General features: G+C 43.3%; 1 protein-coding gene across 1 annotated transcript; it reads right to left on the bottom strand.

Moving 5' to 3' along the window:
- Window positions 1-14,478: 14,478 nt before the first annotated feature.
- On the bottom strand, window positions 14,479-18,941 carry CH25H (cholesterol 25-hydroxylase). Its single transcript, XM_064145624.1, has 2 exons — window positions 18,867-18,941; window positions 14,479-15,964 (listed from the first exon to the last, which is right to left on the bottom strand). Exon 2 carries the CDS (start codon window positions 15,835-15,837, stop codon window positions 15,013-15,015), a length of 825 nt encoding a protein of 274 aa, XP_064001694.1. The 5' UTR covers window positions 15,838-15,964; window positions 18,867-18,941; the 3' UTR covers window positions 14,479-15,012.
- Window positions 18,942-22,515: the final 3,574 nt, after the last annotated feature.

The raw sequence follows: 22,515 nt of genomic DNA, 5'->3' as shown, positions 1-22,515 counted from the left end.
GCATGCTAGGTTGGACTGGATGATCTTGGAGGTCTCTTCCAACCCGGTTGATTCTATGATTCTAAGTGCCTCATCAAGGCTTTTCTTGAACACCTAAGTCCAGTCACTTGGACTCAGGACAGTTTGAAATTTCTTCAGTTTTGAAAATTTCTAAGACAATCTCGCAGTTATCCCAATTTCCAGAAAGGTATAACCTGAGCTATAACATGAGTGAAATTAATTAATTAAAACAAGGTTGACAAATTATGAAAATAAGGCATCTCAAATCATGATTAATAAAAGATTTTAACACACATTCTCATACTGTGCTCAGTGTGTCATTAGAAGAATTGTGAACTAGCATAACTTCTGACTGCTGGTAGTCTCTCAATTTTTATTCCTTCAAAAGCAGGTCCAGGAATTAAATTGACCAAGAAGCAGAAGGACTTGGTGACAAAACTATGATTTCAGAGCGGTATGGCACCACACAAAAAGAGAAGTAGGGGGAAAAAAAAACACACTCCAAAAAGGGAAAGAGGATGAATGAGAACTTAAGTACAAAAATAACAGTACTTAACATAGAACAGTTATCATTGTTGCAAAGAGAGGTAGTTAGCTTTAGCTGGCGCTTGGCCTGATTGCTTCTACAGATTTTGCTCTACTATCTTCACAGTGCTACTTGAGGACTACCATAGTATTTCACATGGAGAGGGAAACTCCCCCTTTAACACACACAAAAAAATCCACTCTACCAGTCCTCAAAGACTGTTATTCCCCTTCGGTATTACAAAGTTGAGAAAATCCCAGAAAGTATTTCAGGTCCTTGTATTTTTGAGTAAGCATTTCACCTCCCTTTCTAGACTCAGAGCTTAGTTTTGGCACAAAGGAAACATTGCTGAAGTCTTCACCAGCACTTTCTTATTTTCTTTTTTCTTTTCTTTTCTTTTTTTTTTTTTGGGGGGGGGAGGGGAGATTTAAACTTCGCCTTGACATACTGCAAGTCAAAACCAAAACCAAGGTTCTAGCCAAATGAAAAGATTAGGGCCCACTCATGTTGTTGTTTTTTCCTCATTCTTTCTGCTGTAGATGCACCAATTTGCGTCCACTGGGATGACACAACTCAGAACAATGTAACACCTGCAGGCTAAGGGAATGCTTTCAGCGTATTGCTCAAGCAACGCTCAAGCACAGCTTGTTTCAACTGATCTCTGAAAGAGGAAGCATTTTCTGGAACTGGTAACATGCTTGCTGAAGCTGACACTGAAATGCTACAGAAAAATTAAACTAAGAAAAAAAAATCTCAACTGTTTTAATTTTCAGTTATGCTCCAGGGCTTGTTCTGTCTCTAAGAGGTGCAAGGATCTACTAAGCCACACAAGAGCAAGAAAAGTGGACTATGGGGGGAAATCTAGAACTACAAGGAGGCTTTCTGTAGGTGACGTTGCAGAACTCAGGGGACAGCTGAGCTGGATGAGGGTAGAGTTGAATTTACTAGGGTGCAGGATTCATAGATATTTGTAAGTTCAGGTGTGGAAGAGAGTGGACAGCATAGGTTGCTATAGTCAAAGAGACTGGCAGCCAGGGTAGACAGTTTGAGACAGAACAACCTCTTTGGATCTACAGGACAGTTTCAGATAAGAATCATAGAATCAACCAGGTTGGAAGAGACCTCCAAGATGATCCAGGTCAACCTAGCACCCAGCCCTAGCCAGTCATCTAGACCATGGCACTAAGTGCCTCATCTGCTCTTTTCTTGAACACCTCCAGGGACGGTGACTCCACCACCTCCCTGGGCAGCCCATTCCAATGCCAATCACTCTCTCTGTGAACAACTTCCTCCTAACAATCAGCCTATACTTCCCCCAGCACAACTTGAGGCTGTGTCCCCTTGTTCTGTTGCTGGTTGCCTGGGAGAAGAGACCAACCCCCACCTGGCTACAATGTCCCTTCAGGTAATTGTAGACAGCAATGAGGTCACCCCTGAGCCTCCTCTTCTCCAGGCTAAACAACCCCAGCTACCTCAGCCTCTTCTCACAGGGTTTGTGTTCCAGGCCCTTCACCAGATTTGTTGCCCTTCTCTGGACACATTCCAGCACCTCAACATCTGTCTTGAATTGAGGAGCCCAGAACTGGACACAGTACTCAAGGTGTGGCCTGACCAGTGCTGAGTACAGGGGAAGAATAACCTCCCTTGTCCTACTGGCCACACTACTCCTGAAACAGAAGAAAAAGTCAGATTAACAGAACCTACACATAGCTTCCTGACCAAGGAAGGCATTTTCAAAGCCTTTATATAGTTTTAAAGACAAATGAAAACAGCTGGCAATTCCTGGGAAAAAAAAAGTTTAGTGATTTTATCTCCAATTAATATATTGTACTTTCCTTCTTAGAAAAGGCTATTTCTTTTGATAATTAATGTCTCTGCCCCCAGAATTTATAACAGTTTACATTACTACCATGCAATCTTGGGTCTTAAACTCATAAAAGCTAGACAAAAGAGAAGTGATTGACTTAGGAAGAGAGTTTGCAATAATGACACTGCAAATATTTTTTGGTCAACAGTGACAACTAAAAATACAGAAAATTACATATGTGTGCCATTAAATCACATTTCTGTGCTTTCCCTTAGAACTGCTGCCATTCTACAGCAAAACGTCGCTGGGTGTAATTATCAGTCCTAAAATAATGTGAGGTCTGAATATGCCAAAGTTCTTCCTTCACCCATTTCCATAGTTTTTGGAACCTGGTTTTAGGACAAAGATTACTTAGCCAAGGTTGAAGCTACATTTCTTAGTGAATGTCAGATAAAATGCAGCTCTCCCAGTGGTTTTAGCCACTCAAACTGCCACTGATCTTATGGTCATGTTTCTGTCCTGTTCTACCCTTGAGGCAGTTTCAGAAGCTAAGCATCCCTAGGTACATTGTTTCTCTTATCTTTTTCTTCTTCTCTGAAATCAGCCACATATTTGTTATTCAGCCTCACTGGTTGAGCTTCTTTATAGACAGCATATTCTTATTGTGGACACATCAGACTTTATGAAGACCAACAGCAAATACATGAAATCATTCAAGGGCACCAAATCTACAATGCATTACGCTACCTGTGTTAGCTAATTCAAATAGGTCAGCATGCAGTGAGAGCCAGAATAAGAAACACAGCAATATAGTTTTACTGCCTGCCAGCCTTCTTGTTGCAGTGAAAGCTAAAGATAAGAGGATTCCTGTCTGAAAAGACTTCTGGCACTATAAAACTTCAAACTGATTCTCAGAAATAAGTATAAATAGGTGTTTAGTGTGAATGGAATGTCTGTCATACGAGCTGCTCTCTAGAACTCACTCCATTTTTACCACTCCTTGCTTCTCCAAGTAGTCAGCCTAGCACCCTTCCCTCTCCTGCAGCAGTGACTAACATCTCTTGCAAGAGCTGCTCTTCCTTTTTGTAAGTAGGGGTCACAGCTCTGGAGTCACTTTCTTGTAAAGAAGCATGACACTGCTGAGTTTATCATAGTTTTCCTGTGAAACTGTTCAGCTAGATCCCTGATTTTGTCACATTTACAGTCATAGAATCATAACATATTTTGGCTTGGAAAAGACATTTAAAGGTCATCTAGTTCAAACTCTAGGACATCTTTAAGTAGATCGGGTTCTAGGCAACCTGTGTTTCATCACTCTCACTCTAAAAAAGTTGCTTCTATACATCTAGTCTAAATCTTCCCTCTTTTAGTTTAAAGCCATTACCCCTTGTTCTAACTCAACAAGCCCTGTTAAAAAGATTGTCTTGTCTTTAGTATAGGCTTCCTTTAGTATAGGCTTTCTTTATGTATTTAAAGGCCACAATAAGTCAGATTAATCTTTTTCAACAACAACAAGGAGGGACATAGTTCAACACAGAGGGACTGCTTGAAACTGCTTTCAAGTTGCAAATTCTTACTTCCTGTGAATTTATGAGTTACATACTACAAACGTACAAACCACAGAACCTATGCCAGGTTCTCCATGACACAACAACATCCAGGTTTCCTATACTGTTCCACAAAATCCTCAGTCATCTCCCACGTTCCCAAAGCTCACATCCCTCCTACACACACCACAACATCAGGCTTGTATCATTTGACCTTTAGCTAAAGACCAAACAGCAGAGGCTGCAATTAATCCAGAGCTGCATATTTGTGCAGGGGCTGATAGAATGCTTTCACATAGAGCAAACCAGGGATGGTTCCTCCCTGCCTTTTAGTAAATGAGTAAATAAAATGGTGTAAATATTTCTCACCTCTGCCCAGCTAGTGGTTTTCTCAAAATCTGAGAGCACTTGGTATCTTTTGAGCCTCTCCCTGTCCAGCTCTACTGAGCTGTCTAGCAACTTCACAAGTTACTGGAAGATCATCCTGACAGACGCCAGCATTGCATAACTGCTCTTTCTTTCCAAAACTGAGCAAAAAGGACATTACCACCACCCACATTTCAGCTGTCCTGTTCTCTATCAGCATGTCTTGACTTAGGGGAAAACACTTAGGTTGCTCGTGAGACTGACCATGTGTGCTCACATCTCCTTATCTCCCTCATGGCCCTTTGTGGAGAAGTCTGCATCTATTAAACTACTACCCATGACTGATTTCTACTCATCTTCAGCTTTTTAACACTATACTGTAATATACCACAATATACAGCTTTATATATACAAAACAAACCAAGAAATGGGGCTTTAGTTTTTTGGTGAGTAGTTTGGGTTTGTTTTCTTATTTTTATATATATAAGTAGTGTGGGAATACAAATGCACTATCATGAGCTACTTCCCGTACTAGTAGACAAGCACCAGAAGTGCTACACCTCCATTTCGAATAATCTCATCCTGAAAATCCCACCCAAGGAGAGAGAAAACCGTTTCTTCCTGAAAGCCACTGACAAATGTTGACTAACCAACACTTACCTTTGTGTCATCAGTTCTAGCCTAGCTTTGGATCTTAGCTTGTTTTTCATAGGCTCCTGTCAGAAACTTTTACATGAAAAGGCAGAAGCAGTATAAGTAGAATCATAGAATCATAGAATCAACCAGGTTGGAAGAGACCTCCAAGATCATCCAGGCCAACCTAGCACCCTGCCCTAGCCAGTCAATTAGACCATGGCACTAAGTGCCTCATCCACTCTTTTCTTGTACACCTCCAGGGACGGTGACTCCACCACCTCCCTGGGCAGCCCATTCCAATGGGAAATCACTCTCTCTGGCAACAACTTTCTCCTAACATCCAGCCTATACTTTCCCCAGCACAACTTGAGACTGTGTCCTCTTGTTCTGTTGCTGGTTGCCTGGGAGAAGAGACCAACCCCCACCTGGCTACAACCTCCCTTCAGGTAGGAAGGTGCTCCACCAGCACCCCTAAACCCCTCTCCTCAGGGTTGCTCTCAGTCCAATCACTGTTGAGTCTATACTGGTGTTTGGGATTGCCTTGACCCAGGTGCAGGACCTTGCACTCGGTCTTGTTGGCCTTCATGAGGTTGGCCTAGGCCCACTCCTCCAGCCTTTCAAGGTCCCTCTGGATGGCATCTCTTCCCTCCAGCCTGTCAGCCACAGCACACAGCTTGGGGTTGTCAGCAATAAAGCTTCTTTACTTGTTTGGTTTGGGTATCGGTGCTTTGTAGCTAAGACACACCCACCCACTTCTCGGGTATCTGAAAGGAGCAGCTACTGCCAAGTCAAATTTGGATATCTGTGCTGAGAAAATTCTGGTTAAATTCTTCCAACAAAGAAGGAAATGCAGCTTTCACAAAATATATGGCACAGATTTCTTCACTCAGCTCAGAGCTTCACTGTAGCCATCAGGAAGGTGTAGGCAGCACGCAAGCTGTTTGGCATATCTGGGCAAAGCATACAATTGAACTTTTGTGCTAAAATGCTTGGGATAGAAATAGTGAATATTTACTTTCCACTACTATGTTGTGTTTGTTTTTTTTTTAGTTAAAAACCTCCTACAGTTATAAATTTAGTTCTTATTTATTACTCTCAGACCTAGTGGGAAAAATAGATGAATAATGTGTTTATTGATGGATTTTATTCTGAATTTTGCTTTTCTTCAGCTGTAACAATTAGAAACACAATTCATCTTTAGAGAATGCTTGTGTCTCAGAAGAACATCTGGCAGCAAAAAGCAGGTGCTATAAGCAATTTCTGACTGCAGAAGATCCATACTATGCCTCTAGCCTCCTGAGAGATAGCCTTTTCTTCTGTGTGCACAACGCTCCTGGCAACTAGAATTTGGATAGGATTTCAAAATTCTATTAGGAATAATAACATCTAAAAGAGGACTAACTGCAAATTATTGGGGTCTGTCAGGATAGATGACTTCTGGAAATTATACTGATGCTAGTACATGAGCACTAATTTATCTTGCTACTCTGATTAAGAGGCCTAAGAGTCTGGCAGGGAAACAGTAAGCTGAAGTTCAGCAAAGGAAAGAGAGAATCAGCCTGAACCCCTATGCTTTTCCATGTACTCTGCTTTTTCCTGTTGCCTGTCCATAGCTGTCAAACAGTGCTCTTCTGCTAGCTGTGCTAGATGCAGAGGGAAGTGAAATTCCTTCTTTAATATGGTTCAATTCCTTAAGACACAAATCTGAGTCACAACAAGAGAGAAGGAAAAGCAGACTCAAATCTGCATACAGCATATCCGCTAAATGATGCCGTTAATTTCCAGAAGGAAAGGTATGCAGAGCGGCTGGCTTAGGGCCTAGGTGTAACAGTGGTGAGAGGGCAGGTTTGGTTACAAACACAGCACTGGGATTTGCTAGAAAGCAGGAAAAAGTAGTAAATTGTCAGTCATGGTGCTTGCAAAAGAGCGTTGCCACACAGACTGACAGCCAGCGCAAACTAGTGATTTTGCCTCAGCTTTCTGGCCAAGGCAACATGCCTGCTATGTAGTGTGAAATGGAGCTGCCATAAACTGGAAGAGCAATTCTCCACAGGCCAGTCATGAGAAGCAACAGTGACAAATCTAGAAGGATGAGCCACAGCTGTGGGAATGGAGGGAAGACACTAGATGGAAACAATCAAGTCCACAGAACAAGTAATTAAATATTCTTTTGTTTTCACCACCACATTAGGAGCAAAGCTACTAAGCCACTGCTCACTTTACTGAAGCTCCAAATTTGAGTTTCATCTGATCACAGTGGAATATTCACTAACAAGAAATGATTCCTTCAACCACTGCATCCTGCAGGTCTGCATCAGCATGGCCCTGTGGACCCAACAGGAACACCCCCACCGAAGCCCCTTTCCCTCACACATCATTAGTCAGTTTCCCCACCAGAAGACCTGGAACTTGCTTTGTATCCATGGAAAAAAATCACACATGGGAGCATTCAAGCTATTCTACCACCCATGAGCACACTGCACACACAGCAGAGACATCCAGCATGAGTTAATGTCACTTTAGTGAGCATGGTGAACCAAACCAAGATCTCCCTCTATTAGAATTGAGGTGGGGGAAGCCTTCTGTCCTGCTCTTCTAAGGTTGAATGAGCTGGACTCAAGTGGGCTTTAGAAGGCAGGTAGGAAGGTAAGGAGATGCTCTCCCACAGGGAAGAAGACCTAAAAAGAAAACATCTGAAATGCAAGCCAGCCTGCATGGAGCTGAGCAAAGTGACAGAGGCAAGTGCTTGCCTTCTCAGATGTAGTTTTCCAGGACAGGTTGTGAGGGATAAGCCTCCTCCTGAAGCAGGACATATGCAAGCAATGTATTATGGGTGCTCAGCTAATGCAGGAACAAGGGAGTGATTATCTGACTACCTAAGTGAAAAACCACTGCAAACCTGCCAAAGCAGCTGGCAGCCCTCAGTCAGCGTTCTTAAGGGAGGCTGCCAGCAGCTGCTCAAGCACAACCAGGAAAAGGGAATACCAGCAGCGAACATCACCAGCCCAAAGAAAAGGAAGGCAGCTGGCACTATTTGCTGTTTCTGTGAGCTCTGCTTGCCAACTAAATTCTCCTTGCAGGTATAGGTAACACAACAGCAGTCCCCTCTTGCAAGTCACTGTGTTTTGCTGCTGTGGGAATTTCCAGAAGGAACTAGATACCAGGAAGGAAAAGTTGCATGCCTATGTGGAATTCGTGTTGCTGCAGCAGTAAGATCCGGGGGCTGAAAGCATTTCTGTCAGAGTGTTCCTGTGCTGTCAGAGGGCAATCTAGCCGCAACTGACAGGTACTATGTGCTGCACTAAGACACAATGATGTAGGTGCCTGCAGACATGATGGGTTCTTTTCCTGTTCTCCTTTCCTTCCTCATCTACACCCACAGCTTTGATCATGGCAATCATGGCAGCTTGAGAGACAAGTTAAGACTTTCAAATCGCCTTTTTAAAAAGACAAAAGTTTGAAAAGAAGGATTAAAAAAAGAATCACCTTCACTTTCCACAGCTAAAAGCTCCTCTGCACTGGTTCTGTTGGCTTTGAAGTCCAGAATGCTCGTGTTAGTTGGGTGTGGTGTTGTTTTGGTGTTTTTTTTTAATGTGTCCTAAGAATTGTGAATTTCCATAAATTGGAAACACATTTAAGTTTTGGAAAACAATTGTCTGGCAGTTGTTTTTACAAGAAAAACACACCACAAACAATTTTGGGCTCTGCTACAAAGACCTCCCAGGTCAGAGCTGTCATTTTACTCCCGAGCAATGCAGGACCAGCCTAAATATTTGTGCAAACTGGCACATTGGCCAATCCCAGCAGATAAGGCCAGGGTCTTAGACAGAGTTTACATTTAAATGTGATAGTAGGCTCACACTGATTGATCTCTCAAAATAATCTGGACATAAATCCAGATTTTTTTGTATCTTGAGAGAATCAAAGATGAATGATTTTATTCAGATATAGAATAACTGGTTCAAAAATGGTTGCATGGATGTAGGCAGGTAATAGTATCACAGTATCACAGTATCATCAGGGTTGAAAGAGACCTCACAGACCATCGAGTCCAACCCTTTACCACAGAGCTCAAGGCTAGACCATGGCACCAAGTGCCACATCCAATCCTGCCTTGAACAGCTCCAGGGACGGCGACTCCACCACCTCCCCAGGCAGCCCATTCCAGTGTCCAATGACTCTCTCAGTGAAGAACTTTCTCCTCACCTCGAGCCTAAATTTCCCCTGGCGCAGCCTGAGGCTGTGTCCTCTCGTTCTGGTGCTGGCCACCCGAGAGAAGAGAGCAACCTCCTCCTGGCCACAACCACCCCTCAGGTAGTTGTAGACCGCAATAAGGTCACCCCTGAGCCTCCTCTTCTCCAGGCTAAACAATCCAAAACAATTTAAGTGGAAGCTTAAATGCATGAAAGCAAGAATAACTACAACTGCTAGAAATACTGCTGAGTCCACTAAGATAAAGCCACACCAAAGAGTCATTCGCTCCTTCCATTAATCATAGAATCAACCAGATTGGAAGAGACCTCCAAGATCATCCAGGCCAACCTAGCACACAGCCCTAGCCACTCAACTAGACCATGGCACTAAGTGCCTCATCCACTCTTTTCTTGTACATCTCCAGGGACGGTGACTCCACCACCTCCCTGGGCAGTCCATTCCAATGCCAATCACTCTCTCTGGCAACAACTTCCTCCTCACATCCAGCCTATACTTCCCCCAGCACAACTTGAGGCTGTGTCCCCTTGATCTGTTGCTGGTTGCCTGGGAGAAGAGACCAACCCCCACCTGGCTACAACCTCCCTTCAGGTAGTTGTAGACAGCAATGAGGTCACCCCTAAGCCTCCTCTTCTCCAGGCTAAACAATCCCAGCTCCCTCAGCCTCTCCTCACAGGGTTTGTGTTCCAGGCCCTTCACCAGCCCTGTTGCCCTTCTCTGAAGGCAAACAGATGGTAAGTGTTCTGCCATTAAAAATTGCTTCAAAACTAATTTAGAGATAGAATAGTCTGATAGGCCAAAGAGTTTTTCATTCAACCCAGGTAACACATCGGATTAACCAAGTCACAAAACCCATTAATTTCAAATCATAAAAAATCATAAATCATAGCTACACACTGCGTTGTTTTCCTCCCATCAAGTACTTGCAGTTGATAAACATAAGTACTGATGCATCATGGCTCTAAACTTCATATGCTCTCTCTAAAGCATACACACTTTGCTGCAGGGCTGAGGACACACCTGCTAAGCAAAAGCATGGCCCTTTACAGTGTCGTCTACCTTTACCTCAAACTCACTATACCAGGCATCATTTGAAAGACTCAGCCTACATAACAAGAGAACTATAGTCTAAGCTGGCAGTAAGAATTTTGGGACTCTGGTGATTTCTATGGTCAGACAAAAAAAGCTCAATATTTAATCACTGCCTAAGAACAAAGATACAAAAAGAAATGCATCAAATCTTACTTCTTCGACCTTTGAATTAGGATATAAAATGAACAATGGTAGCATCAAAAATCTCATTTGATCACTTTGGGGTTCTGCGCAAACATCTTCCTTTTACTCACATATGAGAACAGATTAGTTTTCAGCAGATTAGATAGGAAGTCTGTGTGGCACATTATGTCACGTTATAATGAGGAAGGAAGCTAGGAAAACTTTGGAACAGAAGAGAGTTTGGTTTGGGTTTCTAACATAAACCCTTCCAAAAAAGTGTAATGCCATTCCGTTTGTCTGGTAAAGACTTGTGGCAACAAGCATGGGAAAATACAAATATAGGAAGTAACATCTGTAAAATCCTGTTTTAAAATCTCACCACCATCAATACACAGAACTTGCTGTGCTCTCATGCTCAGTGGTTCGGTATATGCTGAACCTTCAATGAAAACAGGAAAAAAACCCAACTCTTATTTGTTTTATCTTCTGTATATGCTTTTGTCTACATTTTGCTATTCATTGCACTGCAGAGACCCAAAGTTACATGTCTGTCTAGGTCATCTCTCAGGAGTTTTTCTCATACACACACCCAAAGTTCTATTATAGCCACTGTTGCAGAAGTACTTCGGTGTACATGCAATATGCAAATGGTTTCAATCCCTCACTGTTACCTTCAGAGCATTGGAGAACTGTCGTAGGATTGTGACATGATGAGGAAGTGGGGATATTTTTGGAAGGGAACTGCAATAAGTCATCCCAGGCATGTACTGAACACATTCTCCTTTGACAATCTTTTTAACATTTATTTTATTTTTACTGTGCCAAGTTCATGCAGTGACAAGCCTTTGAACCAAGATCCTGGCCCAGCCTGGCAAGAGATTCAGTATGGTACAAACCTGGGAAATTCCATATTTCAGGAAATGCATTCTTCTTGTGTGTTGAAACCATTCAAACGTTGAGGATGCGAGGGAGAAACAAGTGGGATCATCATGCAGTACATTTCCTCCTTCCATGGCCGCTTCAGTCACCCTCACCAATGTTACACCATCCTGTAAATTCCAAATGAGATTTGACAAGAGAAAGTACAGTTTTGCCTGCAATTGACTAGAACTCTTTCTCTACTAATGGATTCTTTTCTACATCAGCTTCACATACACACACCAAGAAAAAAGAAAGGCAGAATAACTCTGTAGATTCAGCCACAAACTTTCTTGTGGGATATGCTCATGGGTTTCCTATAGCACAAAATGCAACTACCAGTTAGCCTTAGAGACCCAACATCACGAAACAGCTGAAAGAAACCAGAGATTTTATTTTGCTTCTTGCACTTGGCAGAAAACAAATCAACAAATGAAATCAAACCTACTTCATTCTCTTTGTATTACACCTCAAAATACTTCAGAGAATCACAGAATTGATCAGGTTGGAAAAGATATCTGAGATCACCGAGTACAACCTACCACCTAACCCTTTTAATTAACTAAACCATGGCCCTAAGTGCCTCATCCAGTCTCCTTTTAAACACCTCTAGGGATAGTAATTCCACCACCTCCCTGGGCAGCCCATTCCAATGGCAAATCACTCTTTCTGTGAAGAACTTCTTCCCAACATCCAACCTAAACCTGCCCTGGTGCAGCTTGAGGCTGTGTCCTCTTATTCTGTCATTGGATGCCTGCGAGGGGAGTCTGACCCCCACCTGGCTACAATCTCCCTTCAGGTAGTTGTAGAGACCAATAAGGTCTCCCCTGAGCTTCCTCTTCTCCAGGCTGAATACCCCCAGCTGCTCCTCACAGGGCTTGTGCTCCAGCCCCCTTACCAGCCTTGGTGCCCTTCTCTGGACACATTCAAGCACCTCAACACTTTCTTAAATTGAGGGGTCCAGAACTGGGCACAGTACTCAAGATGTGGCCTAACCAGGGCTGAGTACAGGGGCAGAATGACTTCCCTGGTCCTGCTGGTCACACTCTTCCTGATACAGTCCAGGATGCTGTTAGCCTTCTTGGCCACCTGGGCACATAAGAATTATAACAGATTATACCATCAGAAAGGCTGGGAATTCTTTATTTCAGCTGGATAGATGCATGGCAAAAAGTGCAGTTTTGTGTTCTTTAGCCTTATGTTTTGCTCTCAGGATATGTCATGTTCTCAACACTGCAAAGAAAGGTTGTCCTCCTCTGTGATATGCAGAGACCAGAGGGAGTAGTTAAGTATTGAGCTTGCAGCATTTCATACTGTTTATGAAGATGTTTATGAAAATTATTTCCTGTTACCAAAAGATGTGGTGTCCAAAAGTGTTGCTTCCCTTATAAGTTCACATTGTCAGAAATACTAAGGGTTCTCTCTTCTCCTGGACCTCTGTAAGGCCACACAACCCTCTTTGTCACTACAAAGGCATTTTTGGATAATGATGCACTCTCTGCATTATTTGCACTTTCTCTGTTCCCACCACTATCCTGCAAAGTTGTCAGTAATACAGGATAGAAGATTACAAGCATTAAAATGTTAGGTAGTGAACATAAGAAATCCATGTGAATCTTTGCTGAATAAGACATGGAAGACTTTCTTCTCTTTATGCTTATTGTTGCAGTGTGACTTCTGTGGGACTACATGGCAGTGTTTTTCTATGTAACTGTTCTTCTAGTAACATATACCATCCTTTAGCGTCCTGAAAACTCCTGATTCTCTTCCTCTGAAATCTGCTTGGGAGAATAACCTATCTCATTAGAAATCCTCTAACAAGAGCCCTGCAGAGGGACCTGGACAGGCTGGATGGGTGGGCAGAGGCCAGTGGGGTGAGATTTAACAAGGCCAAGTGCAGGGTTCTGCACTTTGGCCACAACAACCCCAAGCAGCGCTATAGGCTGGGGACTGAGTGGCTGGAGAGCAGCCAGGAGGAAAGGAACCTGGGGGTACTGGTAGATAGTAGGCTGAAGATGAGCCAGCAGTGTGCCCAGGTGGCCAAGAGAGCCAATGGCATCCTGGCCTGCATCAGGAACAGTGTGGCCAGTAGGACAAGGGAGGTTATTCTTCCCCTGTACTCAGCACTGGTCAGGCCACACCTTGAGTACTGTGTCCAGTTCTGGGCCCCTCAATTCAAGAAAGATGTTGAGGTGCTGGAACATGTCCAGAGAAGGGCAACAAATCTGGTGAAGGGCCTGGAGCATAAACCCTATGAGGAGAGGCTGAGGGAGCTGGGGTTGTTTAGCCTGGAGAAGAGAAGGCTCAGGGATGATCTTATTACTGTCTACAACTATCTGAAATGACATTGTAGCCAGGTGGGGGGTGGCCTCTTCTCCCAGGCAACCAGCAACAGAACAAGGGGACACAGTCTCAAGTTGTGGCGGGGTAGGTCTAGGCTGGATGTTAGGAGGAAGTTCTTCCCAGAGTGATTTCCCATTGGAATGGGCTGCCCAGGGAGGTGGTGGAGGCACTGTCCCTGGAGGTGTTCAAGAAAAGCCTGGATGAGGCACTTAGTGCCATGGTCTAGATGACTGGCTAGGGCTGTGTGCTAGGTTGGCCTGGATGATCTTGGAGGTCTCTTCCAACCTGGTTGATTCTATGATTCTCTTTGTATTTCTTGCATGCAAGCAACAATTAATTGAGGTGGCTGTGAAGTGCCATCATAGATCATAGAATCAACCAGATTGGAAGAGACCTCCAAGATCATCCAGTCCAACCTAGCACCCAGCTCTAGCCAGTCAACTAGATCATGGCACCGAGTGCCTCATCCAGGCTTTTCATGAAGACCTCCAGGGACGGTGCCTCCACCACCTCCTTGGGCAGCCCATTCCAATGCCAATCACTCTCTCTGGGAAGAACTTCCTCCTAACATCCAGCCTGTACTTCCCCCGGCACAACTTGAGACTGTGTCCCCTTGCTCCCTTTTATTAACAGGTCACTTAGTGATCTATTCTCATATCATAAATTCACTTAAAATGATCATGTTAGTGAGAAGTTTGTATAATACAATTTTGCCATGGCTTGGAAACCTGCATTCTTCAAGAACCTGTTTCTACAAAATTGAACATTATATCTTAAATATCACATCATTCTTGAGTCAACAGTTCACTTTCGAAACAGCCTGGCGATGAAAAACAGCACCTATGCAAAAGGAACCATGCTTGTTCCTAACGTGAACAGAGGAATGACTAAAATGAAACAAAACAGAATTTCATAAGAAGGATGATGTTTATTTTCTATTAAACTAGACAGTACATCAATGTTTAAAACATAAATATCAAAATTATTGCAGTTAGCCAACTAGCTTTGTTTGGCAGCAATGTTTTACAAAGTCACTGTGCAACAATATTCTCTGGCAGATTAAAACTCCACAAAATCCATCTTTTCTGTTTACATCACAAGTCATCCTACAACAGTAAGATAATGGCTTTGGTGCACATATAAAACACCATTGCAATACAGGCTTTATGAAAGCTGGAAAGAAGGAAAGAAGGGAGAATGTCTCATAATGCTTCCCTTACACCTTTGACTCAAACTTAAGCAAAACATATTTACCATCTACAGTGGTTTACACAGGCAGTTCCAAGTACAGACACAAACCCACATATATTAAAATGATTTCTTATAAATAGCTATTGTTTTCATAGGCAGCTTCAAATATACAATCTTCTGTATGTCTTTGAAAAAGTAATGTTTCCGTTTAGTCTATAAAAAATAGAAAGTTCACCCACAGGTAGATATCCTTAACTGGAATGTGATTCTGTAAATGTCCCGAAGAGTTTGTCCCAATGGGTGAAGTAAGGAGCATAGTTTGATTTGAACTTCAGATGATGGAGATCATGATGTGGTGCTCCTCCATACAAACCAAAAGGCACAAGTCGGTGAGTTGACCATGGAAGGTCATATCCTGAATGGTCCTCCACTGACAACCAAATGTTTACAAGGAAGAAAATAATCTCTGTCAAAGGATGGCATTGGAGAAACACTGGGTTAATGGCAGCAAAAAATCCCAATGAGAGCAATTCCCATACACTGGAATACTGTGTAGTAAGAGCAAACGTTGACACATGCTTGTGATGCACTTTGTGGAAGGTCTTGTAGAGCCAAGGCACCTTGTGATGAAGCAAATGCCACAGGAAGTACTCAAAATCGAACAGAAGCAGGCAAGCTCCTACTTCTAGCAGGACCTCAGGCAGCTCTGGAGCTCTCACTGGTAGGTTCCTTGGTCTGCAGCACCAGTGGAGAAGTGTCACCGGAAAGATCAAGACAACATGGTGATATGCACTTTGAATAAGGCAAGGCACCATCATTCCAAGAGTTGGATAGTTCTGCGGCTGGATTTTGTATTTTCTCAGGTTTGGTAGTCTAGTGCTTAAAAAGTCCAATGTAATATATGGAAGACAGAAAGCCATATATGCTGTAAAAGAAAACAGCACTGGGAAAAAGGGTGACTTGATCAGTTGCTCCTTGGCTATGACAAAGTCCCAAAGAGGCTGAAGGCACAACCTGTCCTGCAGTCCAGCCATCGCATAGCTGAGCAGCACTTTGTTTGGCAGGCTGCAGTTCATGCTGATTGCAGTCTGAGAGGTCTGTAAATCCTGCAAGCCTTTATCTAGGCTGCTCAAGGGAAAACTCCGCCCATCAGAAATCCTCCTTACTTAGTAATACGAAGCTTTAAAGAGGAAGTTCTCTTTCCTGTTATACAGAAGTGATATAATGCATTACAATCTCACAACAGATTTAGCTGGCCAAGGTAGTCACAGGAGATCTACAAGAAACTTGCAGAATAGGAAAAATGAGCAGAAATGAGGAATGTTGGAATTCAGAGAGGGCATAGGAACATTTTCTACTCAGTGCATACATTTGAAAATTTGCTGACTTGTACTAATTTTAACTTGTGTCATCCTTTGCTATCCTTTTGCCTTCAGAGTTAAGGAAACACAAGCTAAGAATGATTTTATTGTTTTTTAATGTGGCTGCTAGCATAGGTGTACGTGTACCTAAACCCCAGGTTTGACCTGTGGATGTTTGGTGCAAGGACATGTTCTCCTAATGATTCCTTGGGTATACAACAGACCAAGTCAAACTCTTAAGGAGACCTATGTGATGCTTCCAGTCTGAACGTAGTGGCTGGGACTCCTCTTCTGCTTTTGAGTTCTTGTTCTCCTTCATGTCTCTAGCTACATGACATGGTAAAATGCACCTGACATGGCCAGATGCAAAATTGAGTCAAAAGCTTTTGAAGAACCACATATCCCCCAGTTGCTGAAAGGAATACAAGGTAAAAATCTCAATATGCTTTCAGATAGATATTTAGTGACAAGTATTACTACTATATTATTACAACATTCACTCTCACTTAACTTCCTAACTGCTCTTTGAACAATCTGATATGAAAATCATCTTTTACCCAACCTAACTTATGCAACTCAAAGATCTACTGCTTAGACCTATGTCATTTAAATGAACTTCCTTTGACCGCAGGCAAGCACATAGCAGGGAGAAGCCAGCAGGCTAGACTCCCAACAGTTCCAATCTGTTGAAAGTGTTTAAAGGCTAAATGATGGAAGTTCTGATTTTACCACTAAGACATCACTTCTTTTGTGCTTTTAGAAGACAAAACTTTGAACATTTAGGGAAATGGAGCTGGCTATCAGCTTCCTGTGAACTCACCTCTTTTGTAGGTACAGCATTTATTCTAATATTAGAACTTAGCTCAACTTCCTGGATGACTTTATTAGCTTGTTCAGGCAATTTTAGTTCTTTGCTATTCAAAAGAGAAATCTGAGGGGGGAAATGGGCAACAGAATGTCCTTGCTTCTCAATAATTAAAAATGATTAATTAGTAGTGACCTTTTTTGGAACTATACATCGACTTCTAATACTCAGGTTTGCTTTCAATCTCAACTCTTTTCAAGAGATTCTGCTCTTAAGGAAGCACCACTTCTTTTTCTCTCCTTAGATTCCAGGTCACTTACTGAAGAGGTAACATTACCTGTGCTATTATTCGGGCAATTACAAGTTCCTTGCTGGACAAAGATTCTTGTAGGTCAAAAATTCTACTCATATACATTGCATACAAATTTTAGAAGCAGATCCAGATTCTCTGCTGTTGTAAGACTGTTCTGTTGAACCCACCTAATTCAGACCATTGAATTTAGTGAAACTAAACCCCAGCGAGAAACACTAATTTAATAGATGAGGATCTATATCCAAGAGCTTCATTTCAATCTTCTGACTGCATTTTATTCTGACCTCCATTTCGCAATATATAAGAACATGAGAAATGAATTTGTAACTCAAGCACCATCCAGGTCTGAAGATATTCTTGTGAGAGATGCTGTCTCTTGATATAGTTACAATCAAGAATTAAGCCTCCTAGATGGGATACTTGATTCTCATTTTATAAGAGTTATTCAGGCACTAAATTTAATCTGTTATGTTTTTAAGTCTGCCTAAAGGGAGACTGACAGAAATCGCTCAGCTGCCCTAAAGACACTCCTCTAATGTCTAACAGCCATGTGAAGTCTGAAGAACTTTTAGACCATTGCTGCCTATAAGCTAAAATTTAAAGAATAGGCATTTTGCCTCAAGATTAAGTCATAGAAAAATATTCTTAAGTCCCTTAAGGAAAAATCGCAGACTTTTGCAGTCTTACTAGTAGCAAATCCTGCAACACAGCCAGAGCAAGGCACCAGGCGAGCTGAACCAGCCTGTGCTCCACGCCCCACCTGCCGGTACTCCGCAGGATGAGCCCTGCTGGTAAGGACTGCAGGCTGGGAACTGCCGTAGCCTCCGCAAGGGACTCTGCCGAGGAAAAAGAATCCCTCACGCATCAGACAGCAAACCCTCACTCCCTACTAACTGAGTCGAAGCTCTTCATCTGAGACATCAAAAAGCACTTCTCGCATATTTCCGCTCTGCTAACTGAGGTTTGTCAGCGGGAGGTACAACGTGAAGAAAAGACAAAGTGCACGCAAATCCTTTCTGAAGTTGATTCAGCAATACAACCCCAGCTTTTTTTCACTCAGCTTACGACTCTGCCAAACTTTCCCAGTGTGTTACAAGACTTTAAACGGGTCTCTCAAAAAATCAAGCCTCCTGCTACAGAGTTTAGGTTGAAGGGCACATAGTTTGGAATGAGGCCCCGCAAAGGGTCTTAAATAGATTCCACATGAGCAGGAGATGCAAGCACCTACCACAGGCTTCACTGTTAGGTACAAACTACAAGGTAAACAGCAAAACATGAAGTGGGTAAGCAAACGAGGAAAACGTTTGCAGGAGGGAAAACCAGGCTCAATATACTAACAGTTAATGTCACATCAGCAGAGGCAAAATTTCATTTTCCCTCCTCTTCTCCCCCCTGTAAGGGGAGTTACTGTTCTACCAGAGACAAGGCAACATCCAAGTGCATGCTGAGCCTTCTATCAGAAAAAAGGCGCTGGGAAAGAGGGCTGTTAACTTGTTCAGGACAGTAGCAGGGAAGCAGGACAGTAACCAGAGCAAAGACAGGCATGTGCAGTCCCTTCTCTCGTTTTAAAATAGCTACCATGCTGGAAAAATACAATAAATCTGAGGTCCTCGCACCCTAACTCACCTTCCTCCAAGAGCGTGAGTGCAGGGAGACACACTGCTCAGCAGCACTGACGGCAATTCCGCGGGGGTGCAGGTCCAAGCCAGCTCTTTATGCGCCCCCGTGCTGCTGGGCCGCCGTGGCCTCTCCGCAGGCAACAGCACCCCCCAGCGCAGAGCCGCGCTGCCAGCAGCCTCGCTCCCCACCGACCGCTGCGGACAGCCCGCTCCAGATGCAACTACTTCCCGAGCAGAGGTTTGCTTTCTGTTAACGTTACAGTCACCGGGAAATAGTTCCCAGACTTCGTTAAATGTTCAAGGATAACAAAACATCCACTCTTTTGCAGGCATAGCTCTGTCGCAGGCTGTATAGGCGTAACAAGCTGGGAGGGGAAAAGGGACCTTTGCATCTTTACATCCTTTCAACCTAGAGTTTCCTTATGTTTACATATAGCTAGATTCAAGCACATATCTGAACCCAAAGAAGGGACATGACACCTTGCACCCCGGGTAAGGAGCTTGAGCCCTGAGCCCACGTGCACGCTGAGTACTTGAGGAGGAAGAACACACACTCCTGAGTTCAGTTTAGCTTAAACTCAAAATACTTTTCTTAACAAGTGCTAACACATTTTCTTAGTCAAAATACTTTCACACCAACACTCCAACTCCCCAGCCAAGCTTCACTGAAGACCTCTTCAGCCAGCAGGAGAAGAAAGCTTAATCAAAGGTCTTTTTAATTAACTCCTAACAATGGCTGAGGATTGACATCTGCCAGCAAAGTAAACTGATAGTACTCAAGATTTACCTTATTAGAATCACTTTTGAAATAAATATCATGAAAAGAAATTAAAATGCTTTCATTCAAAATTCATGAACATCATGTGTGTAGAAATACACACATTCATAATTTCTGGAAGAATCTAATTACACCTCAGACAATTTGCAGCTCAGTATCCTCAGGAAACAAGATTTAGGTTATCAGGTTACAGGTGTGGCTACTGTATTTTTTTTATTTTTTTTTATTTCAATGATGTTCAGTAAGACCAAGTGGAGGGTTCTGCATCTGGGTCAGGGCAACCCCAGGCATCAATACAGGCTGGGCAATGACTGGCTTGAGAGCAGCCCTGAAGAAACTACGAGGAGAGGCTGAGGGAGCTGGGATTGTTTAGCCTGGAGGAGGCTCAGGGGTGACCTTATTGCTGTCTACAACTACCTGAAGGGTGGTTGTGGCCAGGAGGAGGTTGCTGTTTTCTCTCAGGTGGCCAACACCAGAACGAGAGGACACAGCCTCAAGCTACGCCAGGGGAGATTTAGGCTGGAGGTGAGGAGAAAGTTCTTCACTGAGAGAGTCATTGGCTACTGGAATGGGCTGCCCGGGGAGGTGGTGGAGTCGCCGTCTCTGGGGCTGTTCAAGGCAAGATTGGACGTGGCACTTGGTGCCATGGTCTAGCCTTGAGCTCTGTGGTAAAGGGTTGGACTTGATGATCTGTGAGGTCTCTTCCAATCCTAATAATGCTGTGATACTGTGACAACAACTTGGGGGTGGTGATGGATGAGAAGCTCAACATGAGCAACCAGTGTACACTTGAAGCCCAGAAAAACAACCATATCCTGGGTTGCATCAAGAGAAGCGTGTCCAGCAGGTTGAGCAGGTCAAGAGAGGTGATTCTTCCCCTCTACACCACACTCATGAGACTCCATTTGGAGTTCTGCATCCAGTTCTGGAGCCCCTATTACAGGAGAGATTTGGGCATGCTGGAACATGACCAGAGAAGGGCCACAAAGATGAACAGAGGGCTGGAGAAATTCTCCTGTGGAGACAGGCTGAGAGAATTGGGGTTGTTCATCTAGGAGAAGACTCTGAAGAGACCTTATTGTGGTTTTCCACTATCTGAAGGCCTACAAGAAAGCTGGTGAGGGTCTTTTTAGGGTGGCAGGTAGTAATAGGACTAGGGGGAATGGAACAAAGCTAGAGGAGGATAGATTTAGATTAGACATTAGAAAGAAGTTCTTCACCATCAGGGTAGTGAGACACTGGAACAGGTCGTCCAGGGAGGTGGTGGAAGCCCCATCCCTGGAGGTTTTTAAAGCCAGGCTGGATGTGATTCTGGGCAACCTGATCTAGTGGAAGGTGTCCCTGCCCATGGCAGGAGGGTTGGAAGTAGATGATCCTTGAGCTCACTTCCACCCCTGACAATTCTGTGATTTCAACAATTTTGTTCATATAAAATTATTGGAAAACATGCTACTGGAGAAGAGAGGCCATTATTAGCTTGCTCTTGATGGGCAATGCTACAGTATGAGTTTGTATTTTATACACACCTCAAAGAAAGGGGGAACACGCTACAAATGCTTTAATTACAGGAAAATCTTCCCCCAATACCCATGCTTTTTTATGTATCTGAAAACATCTTCAGCCATAAAGGTTTACATCTTGCATCTTACAGATTAAAGCCATTTGTAACTTGTCATGATATTAAAGTATTTGTACATTCACCACAAAACTTACAGAAAAATGGTTTGGTTCCAAAACTGGCAAAACTGTTTCTCTCACGGAGGTCATATGAATAGGGGCTTTGCTTTACCACTACTTCCCATGCTGTGGCACTTCTATGCTGAGTTGATGTGTAAACTCTTGTTAGTGCCATCCCTAGCTACAGAATCACTACTGTGAAAGTGCTCTGCACTGAGCTCACACATCATTCAGTACACACCACTAATATACATGTGCTCTGCAGGTCTTCTACATGAAACAAGCAGTGTGAATACACTTGCAGATGACCACAAAAATCCTTTTCAAGTTTCAAGCACAAGGTGTGGACGAAAACATGTGCCTTTATGTCTGCAGGAGCCCTTGTATGCCAGCTGTATGAGATCTTTAAGTCAGGCCTGTGAGTCTGGAAATCCATTAGCTGAACAAGAACTGCTTTCTCCTGGCTTTCTACTGTAGTTTGTGTCAGTAAATGCTGAAATTGTCACTAGGTGCAAGATGTCCCTGTTATGCCAGTGCGCTCTGTGTTACTCATATCTGATGTTCAGCCAACCTGTAATACAAAGATGTCTAAGTATGTAAGATTTGCTTTGAAAGATGTACCATTCACAGTATCACAGTATCACAGTATCACCAAGGTTGGAAGAGACCTCACAGATCATCAAGTCCAACCCTTTACCACAGTGCCCAAGGCTAGACCATGGCACCAAGTGCCACATCCAACCTTGCCTTGAACTGCCCCAGGGACGACAGCACTGGTCATTCTTATTAGACCAAGCTGCTTGCTCTTCCCAACCTTCAGAATGTTTTAGTTTGTATGTTTCTTCCCGCTGACACCTCTCCAAATTTGTGTCACACTTGTAACTTTAGCAAGCCAGGGAAAGTGCAGAAGTTCTCACAATTCCTGCAGCCATCTCTGCTTCAGTGAAGCAGAGAAACTGCAGCTTGCATGTAAAGCTTCCACTGTTCTGGCTTATATCCAGGCACACAGAGCACTTCATCAGCTGACCAAGCCTGCAAAACACAGGATTTAATACACCCTGCTGTCCTAACTGCACTTTCAGTGTACTCAAAATGCACAGAAAAGAGACAGCCTGAGCTGTATTATTTATTCAATATTAATCACTAAAGATGATAACGGTCAAAAGCTAGATCAAATGTACCCAAGGTAAAGCTTAGGTCC

Source organism: Pogoniulus pusillus, chromosome 6, assembly GCF_015220805.1.
Source record: "Pogoniulus pusillus isolate bPogPus1 chromosome 6, bPogPus1.pri, whole genome shotgun sequence".
NCBI lineage: Eukaryota > Metazoa > Chordata > Aves > Piciformes > Lybiidae > Pogoniulus > Pogoniulus pusillus.
This window is presented reverse-complemented; position numbering and strand designations above follow the sequence as displayed.